General features: G+C 41.3%; 1 protein-coding gene and 1 long non-coding RNA gene across 2 annotated transcripts; both read left to right on the top strand.

The window, feature by feature from the left end:
* The first annotated feature begins 14 nt into the window (after positions 1-14).
* Positions 15-14,973, top strand: LOC125985634 (uncharacterized). The gene is made up of 3 exons (XR_007487383.2): positions 15-76; positions 2,293-2,371; positions 14,665-14,973. It is a non-coding gene; the product is annotated as an uncharacterized lncRNA (long non-coding RNA).
* On the top strand, positions 4,307-10,451 carry skida1 (SKI/DACH domain containing 1). Its single transcript, XM_049748570.2, has one exon. The coding sequence runs from the start codon at positions 5,899-5,901 to the stop codon at positions 8,125-8,127; it is 2,229 nt and encodes a 742-aa protein (XP_049604527.1). The 5' UTR covers positions 4,307-5,898; the 3' UTR covers positions 8,128-10,451.
* Positions 14,974-15,655: the final 682 nt, after the last annotated feature.

The raw sequence follows: 15,655 nt of genomic DNA, 5'->3' as shown, positions 1-15,655 counted from the left end.
CCTCCAAGGGGAAACGGAAGTACGTCATGACGTAACGCACGTCTACGTGCAGCTTGTCAAGAAGGAAGAGTTTGTCGTGAGTAGAATGACATTTCCTTATAAAAAATGAATTTATTGATTTATTTACTTGTGAGTGCCATGAATAAAATTCAAAGCTTTACTCCCTGCTGACGATTTTACACTGCGTTGACTTGAAATGTTGAATCATTGATGTAAAGCAGGGGTGTCAAACTGATTTTTTTGGCGGGCCGCATTGTAGTCATAGCATCTTTCGGAGGGCCATTATGACTGTCAACCCAAATAAATGTATCCTCATATTATATTCAATAAAAGCTACAAAACAAACTGACAAATAACTCGTTTTCAAATCAGAAGAGTAAAAACTGGTCAAATATTAAAAATAAAAGATATTAATAGTGAAGACAATTTTCAATTTGAGTAATGACACGAATTTGATGCACAATTTGTCTTTGCGGGCCACATAAAATGATGTGACGGGCCATATCTGGCCGCCAGGCCTTGGGTTTGACACCTGTGATGTAAAGCAATCTAATTACATTGCTTTCCATTAATGTTTTAATTAGGAAAAGAATGCAAGCAGTTATCATTTCAAGCTGAGGTAATTTTAAATTTAGAAGTCAAACTATTTATGTATTAGATTACATAATACACGAGTTACACAATGTTTTGACTTAATAATCAAAAAGGAATTGAAATCCATTGGTAGCCCTACTGAGACAACATAATTAGAGATTAAATGAACTGCTGTGGTTTAAAACATTTTTTTGTATTACATTTTCTGCTGAACTTTAATTGCTTTTTAATTTAACTGTGGACCGAGAATATATGGAATGATTAAAACCTAACAAAATATTCATTCATTTTTTTTCTCACTTGTTCTCATGCTTTTGAAAATTATTAAATTAGTTTGCCTGTTCTACACACTTTGGACATCAAGCACACATAGACTTGTACTGGTATGTATACTAATTGAATTGTTTGACCTTCACTTTAAATTAAATAATTAATTTTAAGATTAGCATTTGTATTATTACAATCTATATGGAAAAATACATTTACAGTTCTTAGTTTTGGATTCATAGAGAACATTTTACTAGTAGCCAGTATGTTTATCATTAATTTCATATGCCTTTCTTTTCAGATTTTAGTTAGATCAAATATTGTGTAACATTTTATTATGATCAGGATTGCTAAAGAAATGAGGATGAGTAAAAACTCTCTTGAATATTAATGTAGATGCACACAAAACAATCCAGAGGACTTTAGACACTCATAAGAATAATTTCATCTGATCTTTACGAAACATTAAGCGATCCCCCACCGAAAAAGTCAGACGTCTACGTATGCGGCTTTTGTTTTGACAGCATCCCCATGCCCTTGCCAAAGATGCGACAGAACACTCACACACACACATCATGTATGCTATTCCAAGTACTCAGCTGCTGCTTGCGTCACCGATTCCTCTGAGCAAGCTCCTGCTCTCGGTTTCCAGAGAAACGTAATGACTTGCCAATAATGCGCAAGAGCACACGAGCGTCTTCCGTGTAATATGGTGAGCGAGAGGTCCCTGGGAGTGTCTGGCCATTGTTTGCTTTAATTTCAAATTGCTCAAATGCTCCAGTCGACACTGGGCACTCCACTAAAAGGGGTGTGGGGGGATGGGGAGCTAGGGAATAAGAGGGGGGGCTGAATTGTGTGTGGCAGGGGAAAACCTATTAGGCAGAGAGAACAAAGGGAGGTATTGGAGGGGGCAGTGGTTGTGGAGGGGCCCATATAACTACTGAAACACTGAAAATTACAAATAGTCATTTTTTTTTACAACTTGCACGTGATTAAGTTCAAGTCTGCCTCAAGCATCAGTAATGCTCCTCAGGTTGCAGAGATGATGTTTCTTTCGCAAATTTTGTCTGCTCTGGATTGACTTCTTTTCAAAATGGACAAATTCACCGATGCATTTTAAGATGCTACATCTCAAGAGATGTTGTTCACACAACTGCAAAATAGGGAATACAGTATCTATATATGTAAATCAAAAGGATTTCCTGTCAAATTTGGAATTTTTAAGCCACGTAGTATTTTGCAAAATGCAATAAGTTGTTTGACTGTGACAAATAGGTACAAATACACACTAATGTCACATTTTGTTCAGATGTACATTTTTATTTCCCCACGTTTAAATTCCAAGACTTTTTCCAATTGTTTCAATTGAGTGCATTTGTGTGTGTCAAATCCCACACCTTCATTTTTTTCACGCATGTGTGTGGTTTGTAGCAAAAAGTCAGCCGAAGAAGCAAGAATGTTTTCACAGTTTGACCTCACAAGCCTCAACAAATGAGTAGTGACAGCCAAGGTAGGACATGTATTTTGTCACACTTATGTTCACAAACAGATGCCGTGTGCTTGTTTTACAATAAATGTTTTATTAATGAGTCATTCATATTACCGTGCGATCATAAATACCACTACGCATCTTTGGTTTCCTAAAATGATAATGTAAAATCTATCATGTAAAATTAAGATGATAAATGACTCTTTTTATTTACTTGAGCTTGCATGTTTTTTTTTATGTAGTTGTGGCTTTATCTCACCCAATTTAGTGTTTTATTGACTGAAAAACACTGTAACTGCAATGTTGAACGTTAGGTTCTATTGGCTTTTTCTGTGTGGTATGTATTATTCAAATATCATTACATAAGATTGGTGATTGCATATTTATGCATAAATTAGGATTCAATTTGTTAAATTGAATCAAACTTCATTGTCTAAATTGTAAAATGTAGTTGTAGCCGGACAAATAAACTTTCCCCGAATCTGAATTTTTCTTTCTTAGTTCGACCACGGTTTGGCTCATCTGTATGCACCTATGGTCTTTTTTGTGGTCCAACACGACGGGGTGAAAGGTGAAAGCGAGCCCTCCCCCCACCACTGTCCGCACACTTCAGGCTCGGATTGCATGTGAAATCACATTCTCCCTGGGTGGTGGGGGGTAGAGTGGAATTCATTGTTTTGGCAGGGGGGGCAGTGGCTTTGTGTCATAAAAACTCTATGCTCTTACAAGTGCCCTCACCTCCTTGGCCAGTCGTCAATGCAAAAACAAATGTGCTGACTGCAGGCTGGCAATCAGATGTATTTGAATTTATAGGTATGTGCATGATGAAGCTGCTTTTAAAGTGGTATTTAGAAATTGTTAACTTTAGTCATGAGTCATAAAATTTCCAAATTTACAGTCAAAACACACTCTTAACATTAAAAAGTAGAAATTACAATGTAAAGCTAATTTAAATCCCATTTGACTGCAAACAATTATTAAATTGCGATAAACAGCACATGTCAACATGACCTGAGTTGGTTTTAAAGTGCAACTTCTAGTCTGCTGAGAGGTTTTCCTTCAGCAGCCAGCGGGGCGTCGCTGTACTGCGTTCCGCGGATGAGCTCTCATTCTCGGCCAGTCGTTCTTCAAACATCCGTGCAGGCACCGGAGGGAGAAGGAAGCAATACGCTATGACATTTGGTGCACATAAATCTACATAACAAATGGGCCCCTCTTCTCAAGGAAATTACTACGGAAATTTCAATGATTCTTTTTTAACCTTAATTTAGAGCAATGACATACAAATATGATTTAGAAGAATTGGGCTGAGTAAAAAAAAAAAAAGAAATACAATATACGCACGTATTTTGTTCAGTCAAAAATATATAAATACATAGCCTATTTGCAGCTTTAAGTAAATACTAATGTGTGTATAACGCTCATGAAAAAAATATAGGTATTATCAGTTTGTGCAAAAAGATGAAAAAAGGCAAAAATATGTTGCGATTACCAGTGTGATAGAGGCTTTCTATATTTTTAAAACACACGCGCGCGCCCGGAGTTACATGTCGCCTACATATTCACTAATTAGACATAATTGGATACGTGACTTTAATCTTAAAATTGTATTTAATCCAAAACGATAATAAAAAAAATGTGTGAAACGATAATCTCATGAGAATCTCGCAAGGACCAGTACCTATGCGGGTTCCTCATTTCTCAAACCGGGTTTGGCGCAACGTGCTCGGTTGTATGAGCTCAACTTATTCCCTGGGGCACCCGGAAACTAAAGCCCCCCCCCCCCCCCTTCCTACCCTCTGTATCCGTAAAAAGTCCGCATGCTCGGTAATGTTGCACGTCATGCACAATCTGCGTGTGCAGGAGGGAGCCCCGTGCACTGCACATTTACGCACCCCGATAAGTCAACATATGACCCAATATTCGGAGGCGCAGCAGAGAAACAATAGGGGGGGGGGGGGGGGGATCTCCAAGAACAAACACGATTGCCTACGTGTAAATTCGCTTATTTCTGCATTACCATATGTCACTTAAATACCGTTAGGTCTGGCACCTGGAATATAGTGAGCTTCTCAGTTGGTTAATGCGGCTTTGCGGAGCGAAAGGACACGGGGTGGATCGTATACAAGTAAATAGGCTTATACATTGTGAAACGCACGCACGCACGCAAGCACATCCACTCTTGCCGGCATGTGGATGGGCCCCATCACGCACGCCTCTGCGTGCATGTGGACTGCAATGGCCGCAGGGAACTCACGGGTTTTGGAGCATAACAAAAGATGCAACGTCAAGCGGGGATATGAAGGGGGACACCGGTGTACAAATGGAGGCCCGCAAAGAGGCGAAAGCCGCACAATATTGTGATTGCCGACTTCTGTCTTTAACCTGCGACAAAGCGTGTTTGCGCACTTATTCTTGCGTGCGCGCGTGTGTGGTGTGCGCGCAAGATGGGCGCTTGCTATCATCCTGAATGATCCGTGTGCGTGATTGTGTGAAAACCATATCCATATGTGTGCGTAAAATGCCTTTTTAGTATTGCAATTGCTAAATCCTTGTTCATAAATTCATCTCAATTTTGTGAAATGCTTGTTTAGAAATGAAACGATACACTCTAAAATGAACACACAGTAAGGGTTAGGGTACCATTTTTAATTTACAAAATAGATGCTTATTTTAAGATAGTGCAAAAATTATTGTGGAATAAATAGAACAATGCTGGAAGCAGGGAGAGGAAATCACACGCGGATGAAAAGCCAACAAGCAGGATTTAAGAGCGTCATTGTGAAAAAGCAACTCAAGTATATCGCCATGGTTTCAATGTGTATTTTAAGGAGAATCCAAAGTGAAAGCAACATAAAAAACGCCAGTATATTTTTATCGTCTTTTTCGCTCTCTCTTTTTTTATTTTACAATATATCCTGGCCATGATTATGAGTGATTTACTGCAGGCTGTCGGCGATTGTAAAGTGGATGTGGGAGTCGGGGTGGGTGGGGTTGGAATATCATTTTTATTGCATCACCTGTCAAGGGCATCCAATGGGCGTCGAGTCCGTGAGCATTAATTGATGAAGGTGTCTCCCGACTGGCGCACCTCCCCTTCGCTGTCATTTTATTTGCGCTGCCACAATAGCAGCTGCATTTTAGCTGCCCCCCCCACCTCTCTCTCTCTCTCTCTCTCTCTCTCTTTCTCTCTCTCTCCTCCCTCCCCTCACACACAGTTCTCTCTCTCTCTCCCACCCCCCTCTCCCTCCACTCGCTGTTTTATTCCTCTGGCTGAGGCAGTTGTGCACACCTTCCCCTCGCTCTGCTGCCGACCAGAGAGGGGAGTGGAGCCGGCAGAGGCAGGTGACAGCAAGCAGCCCCCGGCTCGGTGGACGCCTCCGTCTCATTCCTCCACCATGCCGGACTGTGTGCATGTGCGCCGAGTGGATGCAGCCGGCTCATTCCACCTGACAATCGGCATGTCAAAGTTTGTCGTGGAAGTATGAGCAGGATGCCCTGATTAACCCATAGCCGGGATTAGAGCATTTGGAGCTGATCCATAGACCATGGGAGACCTGGAGTGTGGCTTTGAGGAAATGCAAGGAGTTAGACTGGGATACCTGCTCATCCAAGGCAAGCAGATGTTTGCTTTGTCTCAGGTCTTCACCGAGCTGCTCAAGAACATTCCACGCACCACCGTGCACAAGCGCATGGACCACCTGAACGTGAAGAAACACCACTGTGACCTGGACGAGCTACGCAAGCTCAAAGCAATAAACTCCATCGCTTTCCACGCAGCCAAGTGCACGCTGATATCGCGGGAGGACGTGGAGGCGCTCTACTTCTCCTGCAAGACCGAGCGAGTGTTGAAGTCCGGCAGCAACAAAAGCAAAACCACGTCGTGTCCGGCTGGGGACGGGCGCGGGTCCGAGGGGCTCCTCCATGCCGAAGCCGAGCTTTGGCAGAAAAAAGTTTGGTTCAGTTTGCACGGCGTGCAAGACAAAGCGCGCCGGGGACGGAGAGAGCTCTGCGACTCCAAACTACCTCACTTTTACCACAAAACCCACGGACGAGATTACCGTTCGGCTACAAAGTCCAGTCACAGACACTTTAAAAACTATGAAACCACCAAGTTGCAAGGGAAACGGGTGACTTTCAACCAGAGGCATTCGTTTTTTCGGAGCGCTCCCGCAGCCGCGTTCCAGTCCGCCATGGCTGCTCAGTCCAGGCTGTCTCGCGCAGCCGGCGACTTTCATCACAAAAGGAAGAGGAGGCGCGATGGGGGCGGCGGCGGCGGCGGCAGGGACGGCGTAAGACACCCCTGGAGGAGCAGACACCACCAGCACGTCCCTCCGGTGCTGCTCGTACAACCCAAATCCTCCATTACGCACCGCACGGCTTTTGGTGCCTTCCACCTGAGCCCGGATTTTTACCTTCACCCTCATCAACTCCAACAGAGCTTTCCGGAGAGCAGCGATACCGAGTCCAGTACCTATTCGGACTGGGCCTACCCCGACTCGGATTTTGGTTCCGGCTTCTCCACCAGCAGCAGCTCCGAGGAAGAAGAGGACGATGATGACACCCAGTCTGAGAGTACAGAAGTCAGCTCGGATGAGGAGGAGGAAGAAAGCTCCTCTCATTCGGACTCCAGCTCTGTTTCGAGTCGGGTTTCGGTTCAGAGTATCCGGTTTAGGCGGGCCCGGGTGGGGACCCACGCCAAAACTCTTAACCCTATAAAGGCGCCTCTGCTTCTGCAGCCCACTTTTCACTACAACCACCAGCAGCAGAATGACAACTCGCCGCAGAGTCACGTCGCCACATCTCATAAAGCCGAGCGAGCCCACGAGAAATGCGAATTTAGGAATAACTCTGGATCCAAATTCCTCTCGGTTGTTTTCACAGAAAAGAGACGTGACAAGACGGGTGCAAACACCGACTCGGTGCTTGAGCGCGTCCGTACGAACAAGGCCGTCTCTGCATCACGCAAGACGTTGGCGTGTCCCATCAACGAGCACTGTGGCCGGGACAAAGACGCGAAATATACCGGACAAAGACTGCCCACTCCGCCCAAGAAAATAAAGACCGAGACGGAGGAGCTTTCCGTGACGGCTTCTCCTCGTTCCGAGAGCGGCTGCAAGGTCGTCAGGACGCCGCCCCTCGCTCTCCACAAAGTGAAATTAAAAGTGGAAGACTATCCCGATGAATATGAATACCAGAGCCAGATCGGTGCAGTCAAATTCAAAGTGCCATCGATCAACAGTGAATTTTGCTGCAAAACAGACGCAGCAGTGGATGTGAAATCCGCCGAGGATACCCCAGATGTGGCCCCCGCGTGCCCCTTCAGCTCATACGGATATAATAAGAGCATCCAAGACCGACTCGAGGAGGGGGAGACGAGGACTAAAAAGTGCAGGGCTTCAGAGCTGGGGGGGAGATCCAGGCTTTCCAGGGCGCAATCAAAACAAGCCAGGGTCAGCAGGGCTGCCTCCTCCTCCTCTTCCTCCACCTCCTCTCACCCCTGCGAGGAAGGCTCCGCGGAGATTTTACCCAACCGACGTAAACGCAGCAGTACGAACGCATCGACGTGCAGCAGCGCTAAAATGCCTTTCAGCCTCATGGCAAACTTCCCGTTTTCGCCGTCGCTGGTGGTTGGCAGCGACGGGGATCTATGCCCCGCTTACTCCCTCAACTCTCTGAGGGGTCCCGGGCCTCCCCCTCCGTCTCACCCCGTGTGGAGTTGGCAGCCAGGCGGACATATTCTCCCTCCCCCACACACTCACAAGACAGCAAAATAGGTCTACTGAACGGCGCGCAAAAAACAAAAAAATACACAAAACAAAGCCGCCTCATTCTCAAAACCGACCCACTCCTATAAATTTATTACAATTGTATTGCAGCTTAAGACAAGAATAAATTACAGGTAGTCAATTGACGTTTAAGAAAAAAACAAAAAACACTGAGGCCCCTCAATGTGGATTTATATATATTAAAAAAAGAAGCTACCAGCCCTAAGTTCCCATGACTTGACTTTTTCAAAATATTTTTTGTATCTTATTTTTCTCGACTTGTTGGATTGTATTACTGTACCAGGGTGTCTCTGGTTGGTGCTTCATCTGAAAGAGATTGAAAATAGTAGAATCACACAATTCCTTTAGACAAGGTTATACTATTTCTAATCAAGCTTTGGTGAATTTAAAAACATTTATCAGGGTTGTTCCATTATGTGCCACTCGTTTTCTATACCCGAGCTATGTTCTGCCCCTATGATTGATGTGCTGACCACAACGCCCCAATATGCTCCAAGCGTTCAATGTTGGAGTTGTCCAAAAGGGTTATGTCTGTAAATCACAGTTATGCCTTTATTATATTTGAAGAATATTCATATGGAATATGCTGGTTGGAGGGGAATTTTCATAGTCTTTTTAATGCAATTGTTTCCCTGTTTAATTTTTGTGAATTATGCCCACGAGGCCCTGTTAGACACAACATAAGCCTTATGTACAGAGACAATCAAAAATAGTATGGGGAAAACACAAGGCAGAGATTATTCACATGATCGATTCCATTTATGTATCAGTGGTTACACGCGAGTGCTCAGTCGCCACGACTTCACAACAAGAACATTGGAATATATGAGGTGGGGTATATTTTGGTCTCAGTGTAAAGAGGGGAGGGGGGGGGGGCAGCCCAAGGCCACTTAGAAACAAAGCAGACAAAGCACAAGAAAGCAAAAAATGCACTTTGTTACTGTTAGGGGTGGGCTGCCTGACCAAAACAAAGGTTGCATTTAAAAAAAAACAAAAAAAAAACTGCCTTGTTGTTTTAATGTACACCCACAATACAATTTGAAATTACCTTTTCATTCAGGATTTAATTTGATATGAAGGTTTCTCTTTGTGAAGCCGCTTTCCATTAATCTGATTCAGGGTTCAGTCAAGTCTACTATATTTCCTCTTGAGGGACACCAAAAACAACCCTATTTTTACAATGTAGCTTTATTTATCAAACACAAAATGTAACCTTCTGAGCACCAATGAATGTAGTGACTCCAAGTTGTTTGTGTGTAGCTCAAATTTCAGCCGTTAAGGCGTCAGCAGGCACACCAGGAAACACGTGGAAATGACTGCGGTTGCACCTACACGTGTGGTGTGTGTTTTAAGGAAATGTGGAAGATGTTATAATTCAGGACAATTACGCCCTGCTAATTGGCAGGTTTTTTTTTTTTCTTCATCCTGCAACAGAGCAGATCGGGTGAATGGCGAGCACCCAGAAAGGCCCCCTGGCTGAGTGACATTAGCGAAACTTAGGTGGCTCTCATTAATATGATTATATTTAAATGGTGATTGTTTTAAAACTGCTTTAAATCAACGTATGGTAAATGTTCAAATGCCAGATTAAAGCAGGCAGTATACATGTGAAGCCTCTGCTCACTGAGTGACAATTCAAACATTGAGCCCTATTTCCAGTCTGTAAACTGGCTATTTGAAAAAGCTTTGGCCCCCTAGGTGCTACATGAGCAGGCCCATGGATTAAAAAAAAAATGCAGGAAAAGGGTGGAGTGGAAGGGGAGGGGGTGCACACAGTCGAGACAGGGGGTGGTGGCGGGTTGCTGTGTTGCAAGAGCAAAGCTTTCAACCTTTAATCCGCATGTCAAAAGCATCGGCTGCACGGCAGAGGAGGAAGAGGAATAGCCTGCACCCAAATCGCCCCTGCAACACACACACGCACGCACACACGCACGCATACACGTTTTCTCACGCAGGGCCCACAATGCACGGCTGCATGGACAAGAGGGTGGTCATGGTCTGATAGCGAAGTGACACCAATGCTATCATTGTAAACAATATTGACTAATGACAATATTCTTCATTGACTTTTTTTTAAATACAATACTTGAGGTCATATATTTTGACGTGGAGTTTGAAGTCACTGGTTGTGAAACGGAATATTTATTTTTGTCAATTTTCTGAGCTTTCTTGTTTGCAGACTTTTGTTGTTATTGTTGTTTGCATATGGGACAACTGCACTCAAAATGGAAACTTGAACAGTGGATTTCTAAAGCACTTTCCTTTCTTGTTTTTTTTTTTTTGTATTATTATTAAACACCCATTAAACCCAACTGAGTGTAATGAGACTGTTTTATCGGATCACTTTCTACAAAAAACTTGTTTTGGGTTTGAGTTTAGAATAAGGAAACAATGGTGAGAAACCTATGGCCTGTGGGCCACAAATATTGCCCATGAGACTTTTGACTTGTCCTGCCATGCAATTCTAAAAACAATAGAAATTGTTCTCTGCTCTCTTTTTGGTGTTGTCTTTTCAATGATACACAATGTTGGCTATTTAGTTACATGTTTTTATTGGCTTATTGGAAATCACAAACACACACACACAAACACAGCATGAGTTATGTTTTCCATTTTATGTTGTTATTTCACCACCACTGAATAATCTTTCAGGTTTGAAAAACAAAAATTATATTGTCCAATCTTGTATTAAGTGTATTTGTTTATTTGACTGTTTCAGGGGCTTCTGGGGAAAAATGTTGCTATACAACATATATGAAATATAAAGAACCAGGGTGCAGCTTATACTTTTTGCGTCTATAAATAATTTGTGGTAATAATAGCAAATGAAAGGAGAATATTTGTATTGGAGATCATTTGTATGGTGAAGCACATACCCAAAAAGTGAGTGAAAAACTTTGAGCAGACTTGCTTTTACATGCCATGACATTGTGCTCCATTGATAAATGAGGCTTTCTCTGCCGGTGTGTTCCAAGCTTGAGCTCCCCACCAGGCAACCTCGGCTGGCCGACCCAAGTCCAGCCGCCGGAGCCTGTGTGGAGGGGCCCGAATACAAGCAGAGTCAAATGGCTAAATTCCAGCGCGGATTGAGAACCAACAGACTGTAACTCCAATAGAATGAAAGACAATTGAGCAAGGGAAGACTCACTTGGGGAGGTTATTGCAGACATACATTGGATTTATTTTATGATCTCTCAACTGTAAAATATGTGCCGGTTATATTCCATCCACACCCATTTTATTTGGGTTTAATCCATATGAATAAAACTATAATGTGTTGCAGGCACACGAGGGTCAACATACAGCGAGTTGATGCACATTAAGATGACACGTAAAGCTGCCGCATGCCTCAAGATAGCACGTTAATAACATTACACACTTTAATCTGAATGTGTGTCTTTGCACTGCAGTAAGTGTTAATTATGCAACAAATCAACAGAAACAACATGCATGCCAGTGAAGTGTTTTTTATTCGTGTTTAATTCAAGCGTTATCAGTTCATTTACATGTAAAGTTTAAAATTGAAAATTCAACAATTTTGAGAATATTTTACAAAGTTTAATTCAAGCTTTATCAATTAATTGACACTTTCATGTTTCAAATTTTATAATTTACAAAATTATTGCAAGGACAAATACAAATAAATACAATAAAGTAAACTTTGCACTGACTTGTTTTAAACAGGTCAAATTAAAGTTTACCAGGTTGTCCGCCGCATTCTGCCCGACTATCTCAAGCGTGCCCGCGACCCTATATAAGCGCTTTAGATAATAGATGGATGAATAATAGCAATTAAAAATAAATGAAACACAAATTCAGCAGTTCAACAAACAATGCACAACATAATTCGGTGCTTTCCAACATCATGTACGTGGTCTTGCAATTAATTAGCAGTTAAGTTCCTCTAATGTTGTACGTCACGTCTACAATAGCGCATGGACGAGGTTGGATTAGTGAAGTAAATAGGAGCGGCTCGCTTGTTTTACACCCCCCCCCAACCTACACACACAGAGCGGGCAAGATTTGGTGGCCACAATGTGTGGAGAATAGTAACCAAAAAATATCATATGATATTTTCCAAAATATATTGAGCCAGCTGCATGTCAACGTATATATTATCCAAATTATTTAAGTGGCTTATAAGCAGCGTTTTATGAATAGACTCGTGCTTCTGCAAGCTTCATTCAAATGCTTACAGGGCTGAAAAGACCCAAGCGGGAGAGATCGGGGGTCCTCCAGGGGGGAGTTTGCCCGGGAGAAGTAGGGGAAAAACAGCGCGGAGGGCTTTTGCTCGGTCATGGAGCTCAGCTGAATTTGTTCAAGCTTTTCTGTGCATTGCACGGAGCCAAATATCCAGCAAAAACAGCAGAGGAAGAGCAATTTATTGCTATTTCACGAGACAATCAATAAAATCAAATTTTGCAAGCTCATTGACAATGTTTTATCCGGTTTCAACTGCGATGTATTTAAATGGTGATTAAAATGCTATTCTGCTTATTCAATGGCCCTGAGCTCAATATAGCAGAGCTCATGAATTATTCATCAGACTTAACGAGAATAATTTATACACTGTTATACACCACAATTAAACGTATTACATACACTTTTGCGTGAATTGATTTTTTCTCCCCCAGTTTGTAGGAATTAAATCCGAATTCAATCATTCAGTTCAATGCAAAATAAATGATGGTCATTCAGAAATAAGATTTTATAATATTAAGAAATGTTCCTTTAAGTCATATTTTGGTATTTATAAAATACAATACAAAAAAAAGAACTCATGACCTACATTCAGAATATTAAAGTAAATGAGTCAGTTGAGCAAAATAGTTTGCACATAATTGCAGAGGTATTGCTCATATTGTATTCTGGATTTCATTATATTATTATTCCTATCTGTAATAGCGATCTACAGAATTACAGAATTAGCAACGGCAATGGGTTACACAAGCACCTTTCTTTGTAAAAATCAAAGCAAAAATAAAAACACTTTTATAAACAAGATTGTAGCTGTGATGCAATCATTTCAATCTGAATCATATATACATGTAGTGAATTTCCAAAATGTTACAAGACAATTTTTAGCAAAGCAACATTTGTTCTAATTAAGAATTGCAGATGTTTTTCACATTCAGTCAGTCCTATGGCCTGCAAACAAATATCTCCTTTTGTGAGATGACAGGTCACTTGAGAGCATTAGGCTCTATAGAGGGATTTGAACACGGCCACAAGCAGCGGTGACCTTTCACCCTCCTCATACCAGGGAGTTAGGAACAGGCTTAGGGTGTGGACAAAAAAAAAAGCTTCCAACCAGGAAAGCAGCAACACCTCAGTGTCATAGACTTAGACTTATTGATACATGTAATTATTTAGAGCTTCGGGGGCAAATATGGGTCAATTATTTTTATTAGCTCGTCAATGATCAACCAGGAGCACAATTTCTTGGCAAGACTTATGTTTGCTGTATTGTAAACATATTTCTATATGTGTGTGTTGACCCATTTGCAGTCTGAATAAAATAATTAGTATTTTCAAAGGTTGACGAAGGTGCACCATATATATGTATTAACTACAATGCAAATAATAAACACGGTAAAAAAATAATTTTCCGACAGTGTTAAATAAGAACTGTGCATGATTAAATTTGTTTTGTATTATTTTGTGCAAATGATCATAATATGGAATGTTGAGTCAGCTTTAAATCAACCAATAATCACTCCTCTGTGACATTCAGGCCTGATCTTGTTGATCATTGATTAGTAGCCCACATTTTTTTCACTTCAGGGCCACATGTCAAACATGAGCCAGCTTCAGGGCATACATGGGAGAAAACATGTGCCGTTGTGTGCAGAGGAGCGTCCTTAAATAAATGCTTTTTGTTTTTATTTGAGAGTATAGGACACATTCTTTGGGGGAGGTAAGGGGGGTTTGTGCCTGATCAGGTTCCTGCAGCTAACTTCTTTGAGTATTCAGGATGTGGGCCAAAGGGAAAAGCAAAGAGGATCTTTGTAGCCCATGTCCTGCTGATATTATAAGCTTTTTTATTTGTTGTTAGTTTTTAAACAACATCAATACGTTTAAGTTAATTGTGGCTATTACATTAGATTTCTTTGCTCAACTGCTTTTTCTAACCATGGGGGTCTTCATTAATAAAGTGATGTTGGCTTGTTTGGAGTGTAATCTGAGTGCAAACAGCCCCCTTCCCCCCAAGGGAAAAGGGCATTTGAATAAATATGTTTAATGTCACAGGAGACTAAGAATGAACATTTAAAATTATACATTGGGTTAAGTGCGACTCTAAAAGTAAGTCATCATTAAATCGTCAGTTTCTTCCATCTAATGTAATATAAAATATTTCTTGCGTTTTGTTACTATATATTTCAGTTGTTATAAAGTCCCCCGAAGGCCACTGAAGTTATGTAATTATGAAACAAATGTTTATATACGCGCGCGAACGCATGCGCGCATGAACGCGCACAAGCACGCATTCGCTTGCTTTATTATACTTTTTTTTCTTTTTGACAGAGCGACTTAAAACGCTTGCAGCTGAATTGGATTGGCAGCAGAAAACCCCCTTAAAGCAAAATTCCCCCTGTGAAGCCTCAGGCACAAGAAGAAGAATCAGGTGTTGTTCTACTTTTGCAATAGATCATGTCTGAGTGCATGACGTCACTGCAGTGATGTTTCTTTAAAATGAGGAATCTATTCTTCTTAAGGGGGAATCGTGTCACGATGTAAATGGATGTGCTGATGCAGGCAGACTCTGCTATTTGGGGGTTTCATGTCATTGAAACCTCAATCAGTCATTTTTAAAAATATTTTCCTTTATAATAAAACGTCAAATTCTATTTTACTTTATTTTTTCTAGTCGTCCAGATCATGGCAATCCGCAAATATTGCTTTGAAGCAGCGGGACTTCTCTAAAACACTCAACCTATTAAACACCACACCAGTTTGGATTAAAGGAGAAACGTCTTCAGTAAAAAAAAAAAAAACAAACAAATGTCCAATTGCCTCGATTCCTTCTTTCAGGATTACAATATTGAAATTAGTCCAGCATGCAGCTGTCCAGAATTAGTTTTGTGTCCTCAATGGGAATCAGATTAACTTTATAGAATCATAAAAATGCGCGGCTTTTCTTCGAGTACTCCCGTTTCCATCAATATAAAAAAACATACTTGTAAGGTTTAATTGAGGACTTTAAATGGAATGTTTGATTGGTTGGAAGCCAGTCCAGTGTGTATACCCCCGCCCCTCACCCGAGTGAGGGATGAAACCATTTATATGAAAACGTAATCGACGTGTTTAATATTTGTTATTTGCTTTAAGAGAAACATGTGTAGATATAATTTTATTATTTTAATATTAGTTCATTGAAGCCAATTCAATTAGTTGAATCTGGTGTTGTTTTAGAGGGACAAGTGGGGAATAATTTAAACCAATAAAAAGCAAATTCAAATACTTCAAAGATGTAGTTAAAAAATGAAAGAAATGTTTTAATTTTGCTACAAAAACA

Source organism: Syngnathus scovelli, chromosome 18 (assembly GCF_024217435.2).
Source record: "Syngnathus scovelli strain Florida chromosome 18, RoL_Ssco_1.2, whole genome shotgun sequence".
In the NCBI taxonomy this organism is placed as follows: domain Eukaryota; kingdom Metazoa; phylum Chordata; class Actinopteri; order Syngnathiformes; family Syngnathidae; genus Syngnathus; species Syngnathus scovelli.
The sequence above is the reverse complement of the archived record's forward strand: the minus strand, read 5'-3'. Positions and strand labels throughout refer to the sequence as shown.